Source organism: Pelophylax lessonae (assembly GCF_965119305.1).
Source record: "Pelophylax lessonae genome assembly, chromosome: 1".
Taxonomy (NCBI): Eukaryota; Metazoa; Chordata; class Amphibia; order Anura; family Ranidae; genus Pelophylax; species Pelophylax lessonae.
Genome location: NC_138768.1, coordinates 576,379,380 through 576,401,677, shown reverse-complemented (window position 1 = coordinate 576,401,677; position 22,298 = coordinate 576,379,380). Strand labels below are relative to the sequence as shown.

The following is a 22,298-nucleotide window of genomic DNA, read 5'->3' as shown; positions in this document are numbered from 1 at the left end:
TTAGGTAAGGGTACAGGTAATGTAGTGTTAAGACATGGTTTGACAAGCTTGGGGTGAAAGAACTTGATTGGCCTGCACAGAGAGAGCCCTAACCTCCACCCAACTAACACTTTTGACAGAAGTAAGCCACACAAAACTGATCAGCATTTTTACAGGTCTATTATTAAAACAGATGAAGTCTCTACACTTCCTCTGAAGTATTTTACCCAAAGTATGGACCTAAAGTCTCCATACTTGCCTCTCTAATGGTACTGCGCCAGCATCTTATTCTGAGTGTCTGTTTTCAGGTTTCTGCTTTAGCCATCAGAAGGGTGCAGGTTAGGTCCATAGTCCCGACAGCTGTACAATTGGAAGAAGGCAACCGCACACCAACTTGAGAGTGATAGTAGATGATAAAAACCTTTTATTGAAAATCCATAAAATCCAAAACGACAAACCATAACGGTTATGACTAAGCGAAAATAGTTTCGTGAAACGCGTCAACTGTTTTTTACCCTCCTGTCCCTGGTTTGTCGTTTTTGGATTTTATGGATTTTCAATAAAAAGTTTTTAATCATCTACTATCACTCTCAAGTTGGTGTACGGTTGCCTTCTTCTAATTGTACACTTTAAAGCATAACCAAAGCTAAGATCAAAAATGTAACCTATTTACTTTTAAAAAAAAACTGTCCTTGGAAAAAAAAAAAATATATGGCCGAGGAATCGTCATCTGTGTTTCAACACTAGAAAGAGTGCAATAAAAAATGCAAAAGCGCCATCAGGGCAGCAAAAATAGACCACAAGAAACCATAGTGGTGGAGAGTAAAAAGAATCCCCAAAAAATTATTTAAATATAATAATAGTAAAAAGGCAAAGTCAAACTACATAGACCCCATAAAGGCAAGTCGGGGGAAGTTGGTTACTAGTGACATGGCTAAGGCAACTGTGTTAAATAAATTCTTCTCCTCAGTTTTTGCTAAGTAAAGGAAGGGGTATAATAAACAAGACTGTATTGTTAGTAACACAACACTGTAGCCAGTATTCCAAAAAAGACTTGGAAAAACTTGTGAACGAATCACCAGGACCATATGGTTTACACCCAAAACTCTTCAAAGAGCTTGGCCAGTTTATTATACCAACATTCCTAATCTTTATGGACAGCTTACTGACCAGAATGGTACCCAGTTGATTGGCAAAAAGATAACATGGTACTAATATAGAAAAAAAGTGCCAAGATATATACCTGAAAACCACAGACCAGTCAATCGAACATCCATAGTATGTAAACTATTTGATGGGATGGTAAGGGACTATTTTCAATAATTTGCTGATTAAAATGGTATCATTAGTAGTAACGAGCATGGATTTATGAAAGATTGCTCCTGCCAATCCAACTATTAAAATTCTATAAAGAAGTGTGCTGTTATTTTCATAAAGAAAGGCCTGTGGGCGTAGTGTGTCTGAATTTCACCAAAGCATTTGGTACACTACCCCATAAATGCTTAATTTACAAACTGAGGTCAGTTGGCATTGATAACAGTGTATGTACCTGGATAGAAAACTGGTTACAGCAGTGCATCCTGAGGGTGGTGATAAATAGCATTTATTCAGAATGGTCTGGAGTGAGCGGGATGCCCCTCCTTTTTTCTTGGACCAATTCTTTTTTAGTTCATAAATAATTTAGAGGTGGATCTAAATAGTTCAATATCAGTGTTTTTTTTAAAACATAAAGCTAAGCAGATTAATAACCTCACAGCAGAACTTTGCAAGTTTACAGGAAGACCTTGATAAAAACAGTGTGCATCTATGTAGAAAATCAGGTTTAATAATGCTAAATGTAAAGTAATGCACTTGGGGTTAAAAATATGAATGCAAGTTACTTGCTAAGTGAAGAACCTCCTGAGGTAATCAAGGATGGAAAATGATCTGAGGGTTCCAGTAGATCACAGGCTCAGGAATGCCAATCTGAAGAAAGCAAGACCAATAGACTATTGGCATGTTTCAAAAAAGGTATCTACTCAAAGAGCTAAAACTATAATTCTAGGAATTTTTAAAACTCTGGTTTGACAATATCTTTGAGTATGTCATTCATTTCTGGTCACCAATCCTCAGGACAGATGTGCTAGAACTGTAGGGAGTCTAGAGATTGGCAACAAAGCAAATAAGGGAACTGGAGGACCTCAGTTATGAGGCACAGCTACAAATATTAAACTTATTCTCCATGGAAAAGAGATACTTATAAGGGGATATAATTGCAATATACAAATATCTCAATGGCGATTCTAGCATAGGGAGAAAATTATTTTGTTTCCAGTCGCCTAACAGACACATGCACATTCAATGAAGTTGTACGAGAAGCAGTTTAACCTTAAACTACGTAAAGTGTTCTATACTGTCAGAGCTGTAAAGATGTGGAATTCCTTTCCACGGTCAGTGGTGTCAGTGGGGAGTGTCAACAATAGGGATTGACCGATTATCGGCAAGGCCGATATATCAAGGGCTGATATTGACTTTTGGCGATATATCTGTATCAGCCCTGGAACTTTGCCGATATTCCAAATATTGCTCAAGTAAGGGTAAAATGATGTCATAGCATAATTCCGTTTACAAATGTGATTGAATATGCCACTCGCATATGTACAAATTAAAGATATAAGCAATTCCACATTAGCAGATCTGCTGGCAGATCGGTATCTCTCACCCGCTTGCCGTAAGTGATAATACCCGGGTGATACCGCTCCGTTCGGCATCCACTCAATACTGCTCTCTCTCACCCGCTCCATCTCCCACCTACCCGATACCGATCCGTCTCTCACCCACTTGCCGTAAGTGACACCCGGGTGATACAACTCAGTCCGGCATACGATCTCGGAGGTCACGTGCAGCCTCCCCAGCACCCCTAATACTTACCTGAACCCCTTCTCTCTCCAGCGATGTGTAAGAGTTCCTTGTTTGTCCGGGACTCTCTCTCCTGATTGGCTGAGATACAGCCGCAGCACCATTGGCTCCTGTGGCTGTCAATCAGTCAGTTAGCCAATCAGGAGAGAGGGGCTAAACTGAATGGACTCCCAGAACGGTGACTGGGCTCAGGTGCCCCCATAGCCAGCTGCTTGCTGTGGGGGGCACTCGATGGGAGGAAGGGGCCAGGAGCAGGGAAGAGGGACCTGAGAAGAGGAGGATCCGGGCTGCTCTGTGCAAAACTAACTGCACAGAGCAGGTAAGTAGAACATGTTTTTGTTATTTATTTAAAAAAAAAAAAAAAGACTTTACAATCACTTTTACTCTAGACCTGTAAATTCTTTATCAGATGATAACTGTACCCAGCATGGCAAAAAAGATAATGCTAAACTTATTCCATTTGGAAACCTGTTATATGCCAGGGAAGATGGAGGGTTGGGGGTAAATGCACAAGAAGTTAACCAGCTTTTTTTTGGATCCAGCAAAATCTAATAAGGAAAAGGATCTTGAGTATGTAGCCGAACTAGGGCCGCCGGTTTGAATCCCAACCACGACACTATTTGGAGTTTGCATGTTCTCCCGATGCCTGTGTCAGGAACAGGTGTTACCAGAAATGTGTGGACTGCCACAGAGAATACCAGGCACACGTAAAATAATAATTATTTAAAGATATGTAAATAACATAGATGTAAGCGCACCTGCAATATACCAAAAACTATGTAAATCAAAGCAAACAAATAGTGACACACATTTAACATTTAACAACTATAAAAACCAAATATATACTGAAAAGAGGAAATGCGAAGCGTGGTCGTAACAGAGCCAGTGTCATACATGGAAGATCGGGCAGAGGGAGCTAAGAGCAAGACCGACGGGGAGAGTGCAAAAGGAGATGGAACTAGCAGGCAGGAAGAGATCAGGCTGCAGGGTCAGTCAAGGGTCAGGATACAGGAATGCAGGAACATTAGAGCAGGCATGACTTGACCATCATCAGAGCAAACAATTTGCAGAGCACGTCATAGTGATCGCAGAAAGATAGGTCAGCAAGTTCATGTCAATGTGGGGGGGGGGGTTGGGCAAAGAGGAAGAGGCTAATGTTGACTTATTAGTAGGGACCAATAGATATTAGAGTATCAACCAGTCCAGCCAAAATCAACTGATTCTGGCTACTGTCATTTTATGCCCAAAAATATATTTTTCAGTTGAATCTGCAAGTTTTTAAAAAAAGCGATACATGTTTGGCTCAGAGGTGTTTGTCCTGGTCTTCTAGTGCTGCTTCTGTTTAGGCATGGTTTTGAAAGCGCTTTTGCTGGGTGTTTTCATGCCTTACGAGATGAATAGAGAGTCGGCAGCACAGGAGCTCCTTACACATGCAGCCAACTCATCAATGTTCCGGACACGCCCCCTGAATTAGTAGGTTGTTACTGATATAGCCATAGCATTTTCTTGCTTGTTGTATAAGTGTATGCAAACTTGTGCAGAAACTCGAGATGTTCGAAGTTTGTGTCAATTTTCCGGGCCTGAGATTGGAGGCGCAGTAAGTCATATATTGTTTTTTTTTTTTTTTTGCTCTAATTCTGAAATGACTGAACAGGAGTACAGATGTATGTTAAGTGTATACTAAACCAGCCATTCCAAACCTTTTCAACATGGAGGAACCCTTGAAATAGCATTCTGTTTTTGAGGGAAGCCCTGCTAAAAATTACTATATCTACAACTCTTAATACATTAGTGTGATGGTCAGTGAGAAGAGTGCACCTTACATTTGTGGTCATTGGAAATAATTCCCACCTTACAGATTGCTAAAAGATCAATGGTGTCAGTGGGAACTTATCGGAGAGGCAGAAATTGCTCATTGCTCAAGGAACCCCTATCAACCTGTGGAGGAACTTTCCGGTTCCATGGAACCCTGGTTGAGAAATACTGAACTACGTTTATACCCGCTAATCTTTCTTCCTTCTAAATATTTTTAGTTCTGATTTTGAAACATTTATCTGTTAATGTTGTTTCTACTTTACCTAAACACATTCATTAAAATGATTAAATCTGGGTATTTTGGTCCTTTTAAAGGATAAGTCCAGGCAAAACCTTACCTAACTAACCCTAAACCTGCTCTGGGCCACATTCTAAACCTAATCTATCTAACCCATTAAAGCAAAAATCACTGTACTTGCCTATTCTGCAGCCGATCCGGTCCCACGCTGAGCTGTCAGCGGTGGCTTCAGTGTAGAGGCAGGTGCAGGAGGGACATCCGACAATAGTCTATTGATAGATAGTAGGTTTATGGGTGACGTCACTTCCCATTAATTTCACAGCTGTTGTCGGTCCTCTCCTGCACACCGCTTCCGTCGCTGGTGACCAGACCGCATTGTGTGCAAAAAAGGTAAGTACAGCGATATATTTATTTATTTTTGCTTTAAAGGGTTAGATAGATTAGGTTTAGAATATGGCAAAGAGCAGGTTTAGTTTTAGTTAGGTTTTGCCTAGACTTATCCTTTAAGCTATATATACTTTTCAATATGCAAAGCATTTCCATCTGGAAATAAATATCGCAATGTGCTTAGTAATTTATGGCTTAATTGCATTTTTGTTGTATATTAACAGGATGACATTTCACGATCAGGAAATGATTGTAGCAGTAGTAGTGTTCCCTCTCCATTGCCAAGAAAGGTAAGGTAGAGCGCAATAGGAATATTATGTCACATTGTAGAGCATGGTAAAGTGAGGTAAAGAAAACATTTCTTCACTAAGTACATAGAAGAGTCGGTGTTCAAAGAGTCTATAAACCCAAGAATGTCATGTATTATAGCTTACTAGTCCTTGGATGTGGTGGCTGCATTATTATTCTATTCTAAACCTTAGCACATTTTCTGCAAGTACAAAAAAAAAAAAAACTATTGATCTTGCCAGAATGTCATTATCCTTGTAAATTCCTGTGTGCTGAACTGATATCTCAAACAATGTTATCGGCTTATCTAGTTTTTGAATGTGAACTACAAATCACCACTATTCTCAATGTAATGGAGATGAGCAAAGGAGGAGGTGATTACATATATTTACTAATACCCCGTAGCATTCTCTAGAATCGTTACATTGTATTTCTTGTTACATTGTATTTCTTGTTACATTGTATTTCTTGTTACATTGTATTTCTTGTTACATTGTATTTCTTGTTACTAAGACATATGTATTTCCAGTGCACCTCAGCTCCATCGAGTGGCCATATTGTGGTAAATACTGCCCATGATACCAAAATTTCTCAGAGGTGAAAATGGCCTACACAACATTCATTGTAGCCCAATTCTCACGAATTCAGAATGAATGTACATAGAGATTCAATGGATGAATGGCTGTACAATTTTTTTTTTTTATATATAAATGGACCTCATCGTGTTATTTCCTTTCATCCATATTACCTATTGGTAGCGCGTGGTCAGGTAATTACCTGTAATAAATATTGGAAATCCTGGAAGTCTTTCCAATTGGGACACCATAGTTTTCCCAGTTCATTACATTTAGGCTGGCCATAGACTATTTGAATCTTGGCCGCTTCAGCAGGAACTGGCTGAGATTCCAACCACGTGTGGGCAGGCTGAATGTACCAAGTTGATCGATCAATCATCTTGGGTACAATCAGCCTGCCGGATTCACTTGCCAGTATCGCTAGCAGCTGCTATAACCACTAGCAATAATTAGTGTCCACTCCCAGTAGGGACGGCTTTCCCGCCCGTGCCGGGAGCAGACATGTGCTCGGCAGGAGGGATTCCCCTGTCAGCACTCTGTGTTGATAAGAATCGTGCAAAATTAATTCCTGCAACCACGTGTAGGGCTAGTGAACCTGTTCATTGCCTGGCAAAAACCCCTGAGGGTACACAACTTGGAGTAGTCAGCAAGGAAACGCTACTGTACCTCCACCAATTTGTCAGGTTATTGTGCAGGCCGGCCTATGAGTTGCAAGATATTGTATCTTTTTGCTGTTAAAGCGCATTCCACTAGGTCAGTCAGTGTTTTTTATTCTTTTAATCATCAGCCTTATTCACAATAACATGTAAGGCTGTGGTCTTCTGTATATGCTTTCTCAAGGTTTTACAAGATTGATATATCTGTCTGCCCAGATGGCAGTTTCGCTCACAAATTTCTGTTAGTGGCTATTTAACTACTTTTGGACTGATTTTTTTTTCCCCCTTAATGACCAGGCCATATTTTGCGATTCGGCACTGCGTTACTTTAACTGACAATTGCGCGGTCGTGCAACGCTGTACCTAAATAAAATTGAGGTCCTTTTTTTTTTTTTTTTCCCACAAATAGAGCTTTCTCTATCGCTCATTGACAGACGTAGTCCTCGGTGATACACCACCTTCGGGTTATGTTGCCTCCACAGGAGCAGGACTAGACAGGAAATTAAAAAGCTCTGGCCACACCCTAGGGGCAGTCCCAGAGGGTATATCCTCTCTCTCTGCCTCAGCAAATCAGTTATTTTCTGTCTAGTTAGGAGTAAGGACCTAGATACCTTGCTGGGATCTTAGGTCCTGGCAAGAATTTTTTCTTAAAGGATTTTTTAGACAGCTTTTTTTCTCCAGTGTTCCTGTGAGATCTTCAAGCAAGAAAGCTGAACTGGGCGACGGGCTGGATGTTGAGCAGCGGTGATCCTCAGACGTGTGCTGTGGTTAAAATGCTGGTCAGCTGACCTAGGTTCCAAGAAGACCTTGACGAATCTCCCCTTTCAGGGGAATCGTCTATTTGGGGCCAACCTAGATGAAATCATTAAGGATGCCACTGGGGGCAAGAGCACTTTTTTGCCACAGGCTGCTAAAGCTAAGGGACCTCGCAACAAGCGAGGACCTTTCTTTACCGCCCATAAAGGGCGCCCGGCTGGTACTAGCGGGAAAGGCAAGACTCCTCCAGGAGGGTTCAAGAAGGGCTGGTCGGACAAGCAGAGGACCAACCCAGCCAAACCCGAAGCAAAGGAGTACACAGCCTGAAGGTGCGCCCCCACCCGGTTTCAGGGTGGGGGGACGTTTTCACCGGTATTCAGGACATTAGATCGAGCATTAACCACTACTACCGGTGCGATTCTTCCCTTCCAACATTTAAGTACTACAGGAAGCGGTAATTACTGTTCCCTGAATAGATCTTTTCCTTTACCTTTTCCTAAGATTAGTCCCGATACCTCACAGGAATCGGATCTGGTTGACCAGATAGGCCAAGTAGCCTCTAGTCGGGTGACTTCGGTCCCTGAGGTTCAACCAGAAAAGATCACCTTTCCTGATAACTATCAGGTATCTGATAAATGTGTGGGAACAGAAAACGACCAGACTTTCTCGGATGGTCGGGGCCAGATAGCTCTAGGGACGCCTGGTTCAGATCCAATCAGCGCCAGTGGTCCTAGAAATTCTAGGCTGGCCTCCTCAAGCCGGCCTGGCCGACTTGGACATGTTAGTCGTAGACGTTCCGTGGGAACTTCGTCTCAGGGAGTGTCTGTGGTCTCAAGGACCAATTTACCATCATGCTTTACAGTCGCTGGGTTTAATGGCCTGGCCATTGAGACCCAAGTACTGAAGGACAGAGGTTTGTCAGCTTCAGTCATTCCTACCCTTATTAAAGCAAGGAAAGCGACTTCCAGCAAAGTCTATTATCACACATGAAGACTTATATTGCGTGGTGCGAATCTTTAGGATTTCCTCCACGTACCTATTCGGTGACTCGAATATTGGCCTTTTTGCAACAAGGGGTTGAGCAGAAGCTAGCCTTGAGCACCATCAAGGGTCAAGTTTCAGCATTAGCAATCTTCTTTCAGAAGCCTTTAGCTACCAAATCCTTGGTGCGGAATTTCATCCAGGGGGTGCGGCACCTGGCTCCTCCAGTCCGCGCGCCCTTACCGCCCTGGGATCTTAATTTGGTTTTTGTCGGTTCTACAGAAACCTCCCTTTGAAAACATCAGGAAGTTTCCCTTGCTTACTTTATCCCAGAAGGTGGCCTTCTTGGTGGCTATCACTTCTGCTCGCAGGGTGTCAGAACTGGCTGCATTATCATGCCAGTCCCCATACCTAGTGATTCATAGGGATAAGGTAGTACTTCATCCTAAGCCATCTTTTCTTCCTAAGGTGGTTTCAGATTTTCATCTGAATGAAGATATTGTACTACCTTCCTTGTGTCCTCAGCCCAAGCATCATCGGGAACATGCGTTGCATTCCTTAGATGTGGTTCGGGCAATCAGGGTATACCTGAAAGCTACGGAATCATTCCGTAAGACGGATTCACTTTTTGTGATCACGGATGGCCCCAGAAAGGGTTTGCCTGCATCTGCCGCGACCATTGCCAAATGGATTAGACAAACGGTGGTACAGGCTTATTCTATTAAGGGTCAGAGTCCTCCGTTCCCTGTTAGGGCGCACTCCACTCGAGCGCTCAGTACTTCTTGGGCCTTTCGCCATCAGGCGTCAGTGGTCCAGGTATGTAAGGCGGCCACCTGGTCGTCGGTACATACCTTTACAAAATTCTATAAAATTGATGTGACGGCATCGGCGGATGCCTCATTTGGCCGCAAGGTTTTGCAGGCCGCAATTTGAGGAGACCGGTGGTCTACCTCAAGGGTTTTTTTCTGTTTGAAAAAAAAAAAAAATAATTTTTTCTCTTTTTTTTGTTGAGTCTCATCATTAAGGATGAGCATTGTAAACTTCTAGTTGGCACCGGTTGGGCCTTCTAGATTGGGATTTGATTTCATTTTCCCACCCCTCATTTGTGATACTGCTCTGGGACGTCCCGAAGGTGGTGTATCACCGAGGACTACGTCTGTCAATGAGCGATAGAGAAAAATGGATTTTTGTAAAATCTTACCGTAAAATCCTTTTCTCTTAGCTCATTGACAGACGTAGTCCCCGCCCCTCTGTTTTTTTGAGTTGGGTTGGGTTAAAATCTCTAAAGACTGCTTTTTCACATAACTGATTTGCTGAGGCAGAGAGAGAGGATATACCCTCTGGGACTGCCCCTAGGGTGTGGCCAGAGCTTTTTAATTTCCTGTCTAGTCCTGCTCCTGTGGAGGCAACATAACCCGAAGGTGGTGTATCACCGAGGACTACGTCTGTCAATGAGCTAAGAGAAAAGGATTTTACGGTAAGATTTTACAAAAATCCATTTTTCATTTGCTATTTGATCACCTCTGCAATTTTTTTATTTTTTGCGCTATAAACAAAAAAAGAGCGACAATTCTGAAAAAAAAAAAAACAATATTTTTCACTTTCTGCTATATAACATTCTCAAAAAAAATTAAAAATCTAAATTTTTTTAACATTTTAGGCCAATTGGTTTTCTTCTATATCAGGGATATGCAATCTGTGGCCCTTCAGATGTTGCAGAACTACAAGTCCCATGAGGCATAGCAAGACTCTGATAGCCACAAGCATGACACCCAGAGGGATGGTGGGGCTTGTAGTTTTGCAACAGCTTGAGGGCCACAGTTTGCATATCCCTGTGCTACATATTTTTGGTAAAAAAACATCACAATAAGCGTATTTTAATTGGTTTTCGCAAAAGTTATCGCGTCTACTAACTACGGGAAAGATTTATGTCATATTTATTGTTTTTTTTTTTTACTAGTAATGGCGGCGATCTGTAATTTTTAGCAGGACTGCGACATTGTGGCGGACAGATTGGACCCCTAACTGACATTTTTGACACTTTTGGGGGGACCAGCGACATTACTACAGTAATCAGTGATAAAAATATGCACGGTTACTGTAATAATGACACTGGCGGGGAAGGGGTTAAAGCTGTGGGTGATCAAGGGGTTAAATGTGAGCCTAGAGGAGTGATTCTAACTGAGGGGGGGCGTGGCTTGTGAAATGACCATAGAGACGTGTGTTCCTATATAGAAGGATCACAGGGGCTCTGTGATCATTCCAGAGAGAAGAAAGGTCAGCTGTGTTTAGAACAGCTGACCGTCCTTTTCTCTTAGCGGGGAGCGATCAAGGCTGTCAGGCAGCAATCGGAGCCACCTGCCCTGTGAATCGGAGTCCCCGCTGCTGAGTGGGGGTAGGAGCGCGCCGCCGGCGGCGCACGCTCGCCCCCTAGCTGCAGGCGCATGACCGATGTAGGTCTATGTCGATTTACGCAGGAGTGTCCTTAATAGTCCATAAAGAAAATAAGATTTCTGCACTAAGAGTAAAATCTTTTTTTTTGGAGTTCAAGGGACTCGGCTTTCTCCCTTCATGTGCTATCATTCTCTCTTTTTTATACTGTTTGCTACAACTGTGCAAGAGTGAAGTGTGCGGAGTATAGCCTCAAGGGGGCTGGCCTTCGTTTTTCTGTATGCCTAGGGTTCATTTTTCCTGTGAGAGGCAGTAAAACCCTACATGTCTTCCTATCAAACTGTTCTTCAATGGAAATCATTTTCATTCATTTAAAATGCTACGTTTAAATTTTATTGTAATAACCATTTAAACTACAACCTTGGGTTTATTGAATTACACATCTCTAGGGAGGTAGCAGAAAGCACGTACACACCACAGGCTCAAAGCAAAGTAAAATAAAGCAGCATTATATTTCTATGAGAAGGCTAAAAATAAACAGATTTTCAAAGATTACCAGTTGATGGCCCTTCTGCATTTGCTAATTGTTTCCGGTGTGCATGTCAGTTTTTTACAGGGTACACAGTGTTTAAAGAGCAGGAAAACCACAAGCCATCTGTCATGTTACTGACACCAGAGCAGCCATAAAGACGCACTCATAATTGTATACCTTTTCCGTATTTATTTAGTTGATGATTATACAAAATTCCTTTTCATTTTACTTACTGCTTTGGTTAAGATGCTGAGTTGCATGTGTACTTGTAGAGGATAAACCAGTGCAACTCAAACTTTTTATTAATTGCACATAGACCTTACAATCTTTGCAGTGATATAGTGCCAACTGTACTTCATCATATGTCCCATCCACCTACACTGCCAGCTTTCATTTAGGACAAAAATGAATTGGAATTTGTTGAAAACCTCCTATGGGATTTTGTCGGCAACCAAACATATGAGCATAAAAAGTAATTAGAATTTTTTTTTTTTTTAACCGATAAAAATGGCCAGTAACATTGGCTTTATCTTAAAAATTGACAGTTACAGAAGTAGAAGAACAGGGATCAATAATGTGAGATTTATACTGTACAACCAGTTAGAACCAGTACTGAATTTATACTGTACAAACAGTTATACTGTACAACCAGTTACCACAAGTGGTACAACCAGTTGTGGTCAACAGATTGAGTTGACATCACCACAGCCCATTTCAACTGGAAGAATCCAACACGTTAAGAACATGAATTGTATAACGTTCTTCATCAGGGAAGTACCAAAATCATAAGTATCTATGGGTTCACCTGTGATCCCTTGAGGAGTCCACTAGGAGCTCATTGTACGGCAAGGAGAAAGGGAGATGGCTGAGTCCAATTGCAGAAAAGCCAAAAGGAGACACATGTCCATTCATTAACATGTATTGGGCACGAACTTCCTCAGTCCTGTGAATAGGTATTTTCCCCAAGGACAGCACGCTGTCCATTTTAAGATCAAGCCAAAGTTACTGCCCATTTTTTTTTTTTTTTTTTATATTTTTATTGAAGCAAACACGTCAACAGATACAATCGTATGCAACAATACGATTTGAACATATAAAATGAAAACGATACAGTTCGGTCGTTGAACAATGAATACTAGAAAGCATGTGTAATCAACAACTAACGTTATGTTGTTAGATTGGGTAAAGGTGGGGATGTGGGGGGGGGGGGGAGAATAGGTAGGGAAGCAGAGGGAAGAGAGGAGGTTAATATTCTTGCATGGGACGGGAGGAGAATATCAACTAGTTAGTCATAGGATGACTCTGTACTGACTTTGACTATGCATTGTGTAGGGATGTTTGGTTTGGGGTTTCCTTAAGAGACAAAAGGGGGGGGGGGAAAGGGGGAGGGAGAGGGGATAAGGAGTGTACATGAGAGTCCATATTGTACGAGTAGAGTAGTACGTTCCAAGATGCTCTTGTGGATGATGAGATTAGATAAATGCCTTAGATCAGGCATGTCCAACCTGCGGCCCGGGGGCCGCATGCGGCCCAGAACTGCAGGCAATGCAGCCCACTGCCCCCGGACAATTTTTTATTTATTTTTTTGCTGGGGAGGAAGGAAGTCGGGGGCATGGCCACAGTGGCTTCCAACTAACTGTAGGCAGAGGCTGCCTCGGAAGGGATCATCCTCTAGTTTTGTTAAATTAGTGCTGGGGGGGGGGGGGCGGCAGCGCGGGAAGGGCATGGTGGTGGTTTATTACTTATATACCTTAACTATAGTATATATTTTATATGCGGCCCGAGAAAATTTCTCTACACTCAATGTGGCCCAGAGAAGCCAAAAGGTTGGATACCCATGCCTTAGATCTTCAATCTTCCCAGTGTGTTCGCTATTGAGGCATTTAAATATCATTTTGTGTATTGGAAAGTTGTCATCAGGGTTTTCAGTTCATCACTGTGGGACTGCCCATTTTTATCGAATGTTATTAACAATTATTTTATATAACTTTTTATGCTCATATGTTTGGTTGCTGACAAAATCCCCATAGAAGGATATCAATAAATTCCAATTCGATATATCAAGGGATTTTGACAACCGTCAGCCACATTTGAGAGACAAAAAATATCTGTTGCATTTAGGACAAAATCATCCATTATGTCCAGTGTTACAAATACAAATCCATACAATCTGCTTATCCCCACAGCCTGTGCTATATGCCACTAGTAACTGACACTTGAGTGAGTCTATTCTGCCACCTAACTGTTCTTTTGTACACAAATTCTCAGCTGTTTTTAGGAAACGCGGTCATAAACCAGCATACACAATCCTGTGCACTTTTAGATTTTTTTTTTTTTTAGGTAGTATTTTTGAGGTCTGTGTCCCACCTATCAGTAATGGCACCATTTGGCAATTATGGCTGATGACCCCTTCTTACATTGTGTTCATATTTTCAGTATTAATCACTCAGTACCAATCTATCTTTTTGCCATATGTGGTCTGTCTCTATCTATATTTGTATATAGGCAAAAAATAGTTCTACTTTTGTAAGAGCCAAAGCTCGCTCTGAAGTATCGGCACTTTAAGTAATATACTCCACATAATTAGTTGGCCTAAAATGTATTAGCGTATGAGACAGGAATGTCTGATTTAAATGTCAAGGATAACACCCTTACAGCACAGGAATTTGGAGTACAAAGACTTGGATTTCCTGAGATCCTTAAACTAACAAGATCTGCATTTCTTTTTTTTATTACCAGGTTGGTTTATTCCTGTGTTTTTTCGGTATGAATGGTTGCAAAGACTAATATATATGTGCACCAGTCCTTTTGTGGTTTCACAAAGACTGGAAGAAAAAACAAAATCCATTGTTCAAAATGAGCAGTGATACATGGTTAGAATCACAGATAGAAAACTGGAATCTCACTAGTAGCACCCAGTGTTAATTTTCTTCAACTAAAATACGACTAAAACAATTCAGACGAGTAAAATAGGATTAAACCAGCATTATAGTTAAGACTATGACTAAAACCAAATTGAATTTTGACGTTAAAATTGTCACTGGTAGCAACACAAATAAGGTTCATGTTTGGTTTGCTTTTTTTTTTTTTTTTTGCTTAATTACTGTATGTGTAAGTATGTCCCAAGGCCCTTGCCTGAGCAAGGGAGTATGTTTGGGGGAACTGTGAGCCAGACACTCGGTGTTCATTTTGATGTCAAATTTCAGATTTTGTTTTAGTCATAGTTTGGACTAAAATGCCATTTTAGTTTTAGCCATATTTTAGTCATCTGAATTGTTTTAGTCGACTGAAATCTCCAGTGCATTTTAGTTGACTAAAATCTAATGGGTTCAGTTAAATTTTAATGAATTATTTAAAGTGATAATAAAGTTGTTTTATTTTTAAACCAAAAAAAAAAAATGTTATACTTACCTTCTTAGTGCAGTGGTTTTGCACAGAGCAGCCCAGATACTCCTCTTCTCGGGTCTCTCGCCGGCATTCCTGGCCCCTCCCTCCTGCCCCTACACCAAGCAGCTTGCTATAGGGGCACCCAATCCGCTGCTCTGTGTGTCCAATCAGACACGGAGCCATGGCTCGGCCCCGTCCCCTCGCTCTCCTCATTGGCTCACTGACTTTGACAGCAGTAGGAGCCAATGGCGCCCTGCTGCTGTCTCAGCCAATGAGGAGCGAGAGTCCTGGATAGCTGAGACTCTATTGCAACATCGCTGGATCGAGATGGGGCTCAGGTAATAGGGGAACTGAGGGGGGCCGCTGCACACAGAAGGTTTTTATCTTGATGTATAGAATGCATTAAGATAAAAAAAACCTTCTCACTTTAGAACCACTTTAGGCATTTCTCTAGAATTTCCAAACTCATTATATACTCCTGGAGATAAAATCGAACATGTAGTGGGGATGGGGAAGTAAATGGGAGTGAGGGAATGCACAGGGCAGAGGAACAAGACCATTCTGTGCCCAGGGCAAAAAATGCCAAATTGCACCCACCGCTTCATTATGTGCGAGCTTATGAGAAGGGGGTGAGAGAGAACAGCCCCCACCTCCTCCTGACGCTCTCCTCCTTTATCCCTCTGGATGGAGGGAGGTGGGTGGAGCTGGAGTCACTAGGCACAGAGCAGGTATTTAAATCCTCCTCCGCGCCTAGCAACCAGTGCCGGGGCCGCAGTGGAGGATCAGCCTGCTGCCCTGGACTCAGGGCTAATAAGGTAAAACGAGCACTACGAGACCCAGGGTTTATTGGGGGGGCCCACTTGGGGCTATAGCCTGGGTCAGCCCCCTCTCTAAACCACTGACTTGGAGAACCCCCCCCTCCTGATGCCACCGATCCAACGGCACACCTGCAAGTGTGCTGCAGCACACAGTTTAAGAAACACTGCTGTATACCTGTGTTTTTAAACTACCATATTCATCTTAATACTTCCTTAGGGCACTGTTTTTGATTCCATGGCTGATTGTTAGAATCTGATTAAATTTTGACTCCATTGGATTTTTTTTTTTTTGGAACCAGAAGGTGTAGGATTTATTGTACACCTAAACCTGCTCGCTTATTAGCTATTCAATATGTTCAACACTTTTTCTGATCTCCCAGTTAGGCCAGTACACCTATTGTAATACTTCATCTTTTTTTTTTTTTTTTTTTTTATCCCACCAGTTCTGTATTTGAACAGGGATTAGTTGAATGCTGGAATTATTTTCACCGTACTGGCAAGTTATTGTCAGACTAGGCCTAACATGTATGCTTCAAGTGATTGCGCTTTCACTTTTATTTTTTCTGGAACTGCATGTTTTCTTGCTAGTTACCTTTTTTTTATTCATATCACTTGTGTTATTTTGTACAGACTGTGCTTCTGAATAACTTTAAACTGGATTTGAATCTGTGCCTTTTGATAGGCCTTATCTTTTTCCTGTGTATGGCTGCAGTCCCCCTGCTCTCTGCATGACTCATCTTGCCTTCTACAAGCTGTTTTCTCTAAGCATACCGATAAGATTGTTTGCTAGAGGTCAGGGAGGCCTGTTTCTCTTTATTTTTTTTCCTTTTGCCAGCAATAAACTAGCTGTAGATGTTACATCTTCATTTGTGTCTATTTACTTGTTTTCATAGGTTAACAAACCGAATACTGGAAAACGACTTCAGGAATTCGAGGTGCCTGTGCCAAAGCAATCAGATGGGATCCCCCAGGCATGCTTGTTGGTGGCAGACAAAGAGGGCTCTGCTGAAATCATGGACCTTGTGGATAATTTAATAACCAGCAGCAATGAATCCCTTCCAAGGTTAGTTTTATATTTTATTAGGCAACTCCTAGTGTGGCTATAATACATGCCCAATCTTGGCATGCAATTTGCATAATTTAAGAATTGCTATAAAGAATTTTGGCTAAGCAGTGATTCCAAATGCCAGGTAAAGCACTTTTGAAAGCACAGTTTATGAGCAAAACCGTTTTCAGCCTCTTGAAAAAAGGATAATTCCTTGTGCACAGCTTGATATATTTTTACTCATTATCCTTGGTGAGACATGTACATCTATGTATCAAAAATGGAAACTGAAATGCCACACCACTGCTAAGAGGTTCATATACAACTTTATTCCAATTAAAATCATGGGGACGCGTTTCGGGGGTCCACACATGCCCCCTTTATCAGGGCTTGAAAACTGTGTGAATAGACTAAAAGTAATCTGGACTTTTAGCCTGGTTTGACTTTATCTCGAACAGACATCACGTGTGATTTGCACCGCATTGCTGTGCACATCACCTGCAATGTCTTTGCAATGGGAATTTAGACATACAGCCATCACACGAAAATGCTGCAGAAACCTTTTTTTTTTTTTTTTCCCCGCACTGGAATTGGGTCGCTTGGGTGTTTACACCTATGCTATGCGATTCCTGTGCAAATTCACGGTTCGCACTGCGATCTGCGAACCAATCTGGGTGTGTGAATAACTTTTTGTATTGACACCTGCAGCGGTTTGCAGAGGGCAGTGTGAAATGCCTGTGGGGGAGATGCGATGCGGGAACCCGCACTAGAATTGCACTGGTTCCCGCATCCCAGTAGTGTAAACCCCGGCAAAAAGTCAGTAAACCCAATGCAACAGACTTGTATGAATCATTAGGAAATGAAATGCTGTCGCCTACACATTTTCCAGATCTCATAACAATCTTTCTTCCAAATAACTTATTTTATGTGCTTAATACCATGGTCAGGTGATGGTCGGGTACTTGCTCTGCACCGCAATGCAAGATGTGTGGGTGGAACAAACAGAAAAGCTCTTACGCAGGCGGTTGATGCAGGAAGTTTACAAAGATTCCCTGTGGCTAGACAGAGCCAATTGTTGCTCTTGCAGTCACATGCCAAAAAAAAAATGCAACAATAAAGAAAAAAATATATATATATCGAATTCACAATTTTGTATGTTGCGTATCCATTGTAATAAAAATATATAGTATCTCACAAAAGTGAGTACACCCCTCATATTTTTGTAAATATTGTATTATCTTTTCGTGTGACAACATTGATGAAATGACACTTGCTACAATGTAAAGTAGTGAGTGTACAGCTTGTATAACAGTGTAAATTTGCTAGCAACAAAAGTGAGTACACCCCTAAGTGAAAATGTCAAAATTGGGCCCAAAGTGTCAATAAGTTGTGTGACCACCATTATTTTCCAGCACTGCCTTAGCCCTCTTGGGCATGGAGTTCACCAGAGCTTCACAGGTTACCACTGGAGTCCTCTTTCACTCCTCCATGATGACATCACAGAGCTGGTGGATGTTGGAGACCTTGCGCTCCCCCACCTTCTGTTTTGAGGATGCCCCACAGATGCTTAATAAGGTTTAGGTCTGGAGACATGCTTGGCCAGTCCATCACCTTTTACCCTCAGCTTCTTTAGCAAGGCAGTGGTCATCTGGGAGGTGTGTTTGGGGTCATTATGTTGGAATACTGACCTGTGGCCCAGTCTCCGAAGGGAGGGGGGATCATGCTCTGCTTCAGTATATCACAGTACATGTTGGCATTCATGGTTCCCTCAATGAACTGTAGCTTCACAGTGCCGGCAGCACTCATGCAGCCCCAGACCAAGACACTCCCACTACCATGCTTGAGTGTAGGCAGGACACCCTTATCTTTGTACTCCTCACCTGGTTGCTGCCACACACGCTTGACACCATCTGAACCAAATAAGTTCATCATGGTCTCATCTGACCACAGGACATGGTTCCAGTAATCCATGACCTTAGTCTACTTGTCTTCAGCAAACTGTTTGCGAGATTTCTTGTGCTTTATCTTTAGAAGAGGCTTCCTTGTGGGACGACAGCCATGCAGACCAATTTGATGCAGTGTGCAGAGTATGGTCTCAGCACTGACAGGCTGACCCCCACCCCTTCAACCTCTGCAGCAATGCTGGCAGCACTTCTACATCTGTCCCAAAGACAACCTCTGGATATGACACTGAGCATGTGCACTCAACTTCTTTGGATGACCATGGCGAGGCTTGTTCTGAGTGGAACCTGTCCTGTGAAACCACTGTATAGTCTTGGCCACCATACTGCAGCTCAGTGTCAGGGTCTTGGCAATCATCTTATAGCCTAGGTCATCTTTATGTAGCGCATAAATTCGTTTTTCAGATCCTCAGAGAGTTCTTTGCCATGTTGAACTTCCAGTGACCAGTATGAGAGAGTGATAACACCCAATTTACCACACCTGCTCCCCAGTCACACCTGAGACCTTGTAGCACTAAAGAGTCCTAAGACACCAGGGAGGGAAAATGGCTAATTGGGCCCAATTTGGACATTTTCACTTAGGGGTGTACTCACTTTTGTTGCCAGCGGCTTAGACATTAATGGCTGTATGTTGAGTTATTTTGAGGGGACAGCACATTTACACTGTTATACAAGCTGTACACTCACTACTTTACATTGTAGCAAAGTGTAATTTCTCTAGCGCTCATTGACAGACGTAGTCCTCGGTGATACAGCACCTTCGGGTTATGTTGCCTCCACAGGAGCAGGACTAGACAGGAAATTAAAAAGCTCTGGCCACACCCTAGGGGCAGTCCCAGAGGGTATATCCTCTCTCTCTCTGCCTCAGCAAATCAGTTATTTTCTGTCTAGTTAGGAGTAAGGACCTAGATACCTTGCTGGGATCTTCGGTCCTGGCAAGATTTTTTTCTTAAAAGATTTTTTAGACAGCTTTTTTTCTCCAGTGTTCCTGTGAGATCTTCAAGCAAGAAAGCTGAACTGGGCGACGGGCTGGATGTTGAGATCCGGTGGTCACCCCAGTTCAGCCTACGAGCGCGTGCAGGCCATAGCTCCGCGCTGGGTCGGCCGCGACAAAGTCCCATTAAGGGACTGACCCCGCGAGTTAAACGTCTCGCTGAAACGCCAAAGACCATGAGTCACGGCGTCCATATCGGTCGACAGCCCTCCCGCCCCGGTGGAGAGGGGTACTGTCAGGAGTTGGTGCCCGCCTGGTTCCGGTATGGTGAGTAGTATGTTCCCCCTTTTCCCCTGACGGGTCTTGTGGTGAACGCGGGCCCCTCTCTGTATGGTAAGATAGAGTCCCTCTCTATCCTATAACATGACACAGATCCTCCTACTTTGAGTGTGATTTTATGTGCAAAAAGCCAGGAGGCTTGGTTTGGGAGCTAACAATCTAATTGTATACATGTTTAAAAGATTGTAATCAGTGGCATTCTGGGAATCTTACTATGATAAGAATAAGCTACCTACCAGTCAGAAGCCACGGACATGTAGACTGCCTCCCTAAATCAGATCTCCAGCTATAAGCAGGCCTCCCGAACGGCCATGCGGTCCGCCAGGGCCGGTACCGCCAACCACGCCAAATCCCCATGCAGAGAGAGTGTTGTGTGTCCTGCAGCACACCGCTATTCAGTACAGGCCGCCGCCATTTTTTTGCTGGATCGCACGAGCCGCCATCTTGGCGTAGCCTCGTGTCTCCAGCATGGGGGCGGCCATGTTTGAGGTGATCCAAACACCTCGTGGAGCTAGGGGAGGCGCCGGAAGGCGTGCAGAGGGGCGGAGCCGCCTCCTTTCTTCCTGGGCAGCCAGCCAAAAGACTTCCTGTTTGTCAAGACAGCGCTGTAACCTGTTGCAGTTAAACTCTGAGCATCAAGTGGTGAGCCTGGGGGTCTATCTCTCTCTCTCTCTCGATCGATAGGGATCCCTAGCAGGTAACACTAAGGGGTTTTTTTTTTTGTGGCGCTGGGGGTCGGGAAAAAAAAAAAAAAGTTTTTTATTTTTGAATTATATTATCCAGGAAGTGACTGGAATTATCATGGACCCTGCCACACATATTCCCCCACCTGTTTCCCTCGAGGGGGCCAGGGGACCCGCCGGTGCACAGAGTGTAGAGTCATTTACAGCAATTTTGGAGTCTATGGTGGCTCGGGTGGAGGCGGCCTGTCAGGGACGGGGGTCAAGGAAGCGACCCCCGCCTACCCCTATACTATCTGACACCTCTGACTCAGATTCAGAGATGGTCACTGCAGTTGCAGGTCCCTCTGCAAGGGCTGTTATCTCAGGTAAAGCTCCCTCAGACAGTGAGGAGGACGTTTCTTCTCCCGCTATAATTCAGGAAGAAGCATTGGTGGACGCACTAGTTGTGGCAGTGCAGGAAACCTTAAAACTTGAGGTTTCACCGGCAGAGGCAACTGAAACAGAGATTCCTTTTGGTACTAATAAGCCCATCAAAACGGTGAAGGTTTTTCCTGTACCCAAGTGTTTCGGTAATAAGATTAAAGGAGAATGGGAGCATTCTAAACGTACCTTTACTATTTCCAAGCGTATTGCTAGACGCTATCCGTTTGAGGAATCCATCATTAAGAAATTGACGGTACCACCAGTGGTGGATCCACCTATTTCCAGGCTGAATAAAGCCACGGTTATCCCAGTGGAGGACACTTCATCCTTTAAGGATCCGGTGGATCGAAAGATGGAAGCAGAGTCCCGCACCATCTTCTCTCTGATAGGGTCAGCATTTAGACCAGTAATTGTTATTGGTCTAGTTTCTCAGACACTTACGGAATGGGCGAGAATGGTACGCCAAGACCTTAGGGGAAAAGATATTCCCCAGGAGACATCTGATTTGATGGAACAGATTATACAAGGGCTACAGTTTATCTGTGGCGCAGCCTTGGACACTACTCCCCTATTAGGGCATGCATCTATGTCAGCGGTAATCCTCAGACGTGTGCTGTGGTTAAAATGTTGGTCAGCTGACCTAGGTTCCAAAAAGACCTTGACAAATCTCCCCTTTCAGGGGAATCGTCTATTTGGGGCCACCCTAGATGAAATCATTAAGGATGCCACTGGGGGCAAGAGCACTTTTTTGCCACAGGCTGCTAAAGCTAAGGGACCTCGCAACAAGCGAGGACCTTTCTTTACCGCCCATAAAGGGCGCCCGACTGGAACAAGCGGGAAAGGCAAGACTCCTCCAGGAGGGTTCAAGAAGGGCTGGTCGGACAAACAGAGGACCAACTCAGCCAAACCCGAAGCAAAGGAGTACACAGCCTGAAGGTGCGCCCCCACCCGGTTTCAGGGTGGGGGGACGTTTTCACCGGTATTCAGGACATTAGATCGAGCATCAACTACTACTACCGGTGCGATTCTTCCCTTCCAACATTTAAGTACTACAGGAAGCGGTAGTTACCGTTCCCTGAATAGATCTTTTCCTTTACCTTTTCCTAAGATTAGTCCCAATGCCTCACAGGAATCGGATCTGGTTGACCAGACAGGCCAAGTAGCCTCTAGTCGGGTGACTTCGGTCCCTGAGGTTCAACCAGAAAAGATCAC

General features: G+C 43.2%; 1 protein-coding gene across 1 annotated transcript in view; it reads left to right on the top strand.

Annotated features, from left to right (window-relative positions):
- FAM13A (family with sequence similarity 13 member A) overlaps positions 1-22,298 on the top strand; it is a 321,224-nt gene that overhangs the window by 80,677 nt on the left and 218,249 nt on the right. The window contains exons 7-8 of the mRNA XM_082272109.1: positions 5,542-5,607; positions 16,595-16,764. Of these exons, the coding sequence (XP_082128235.1) occupies positions 5,542-5,607; positions 16,595-16,764 (236 nt within the window). The remainder of the gene's footprint in view (positions 1-5,541; positions 5,608-16,594; positions 16,765-22,298) is intronic.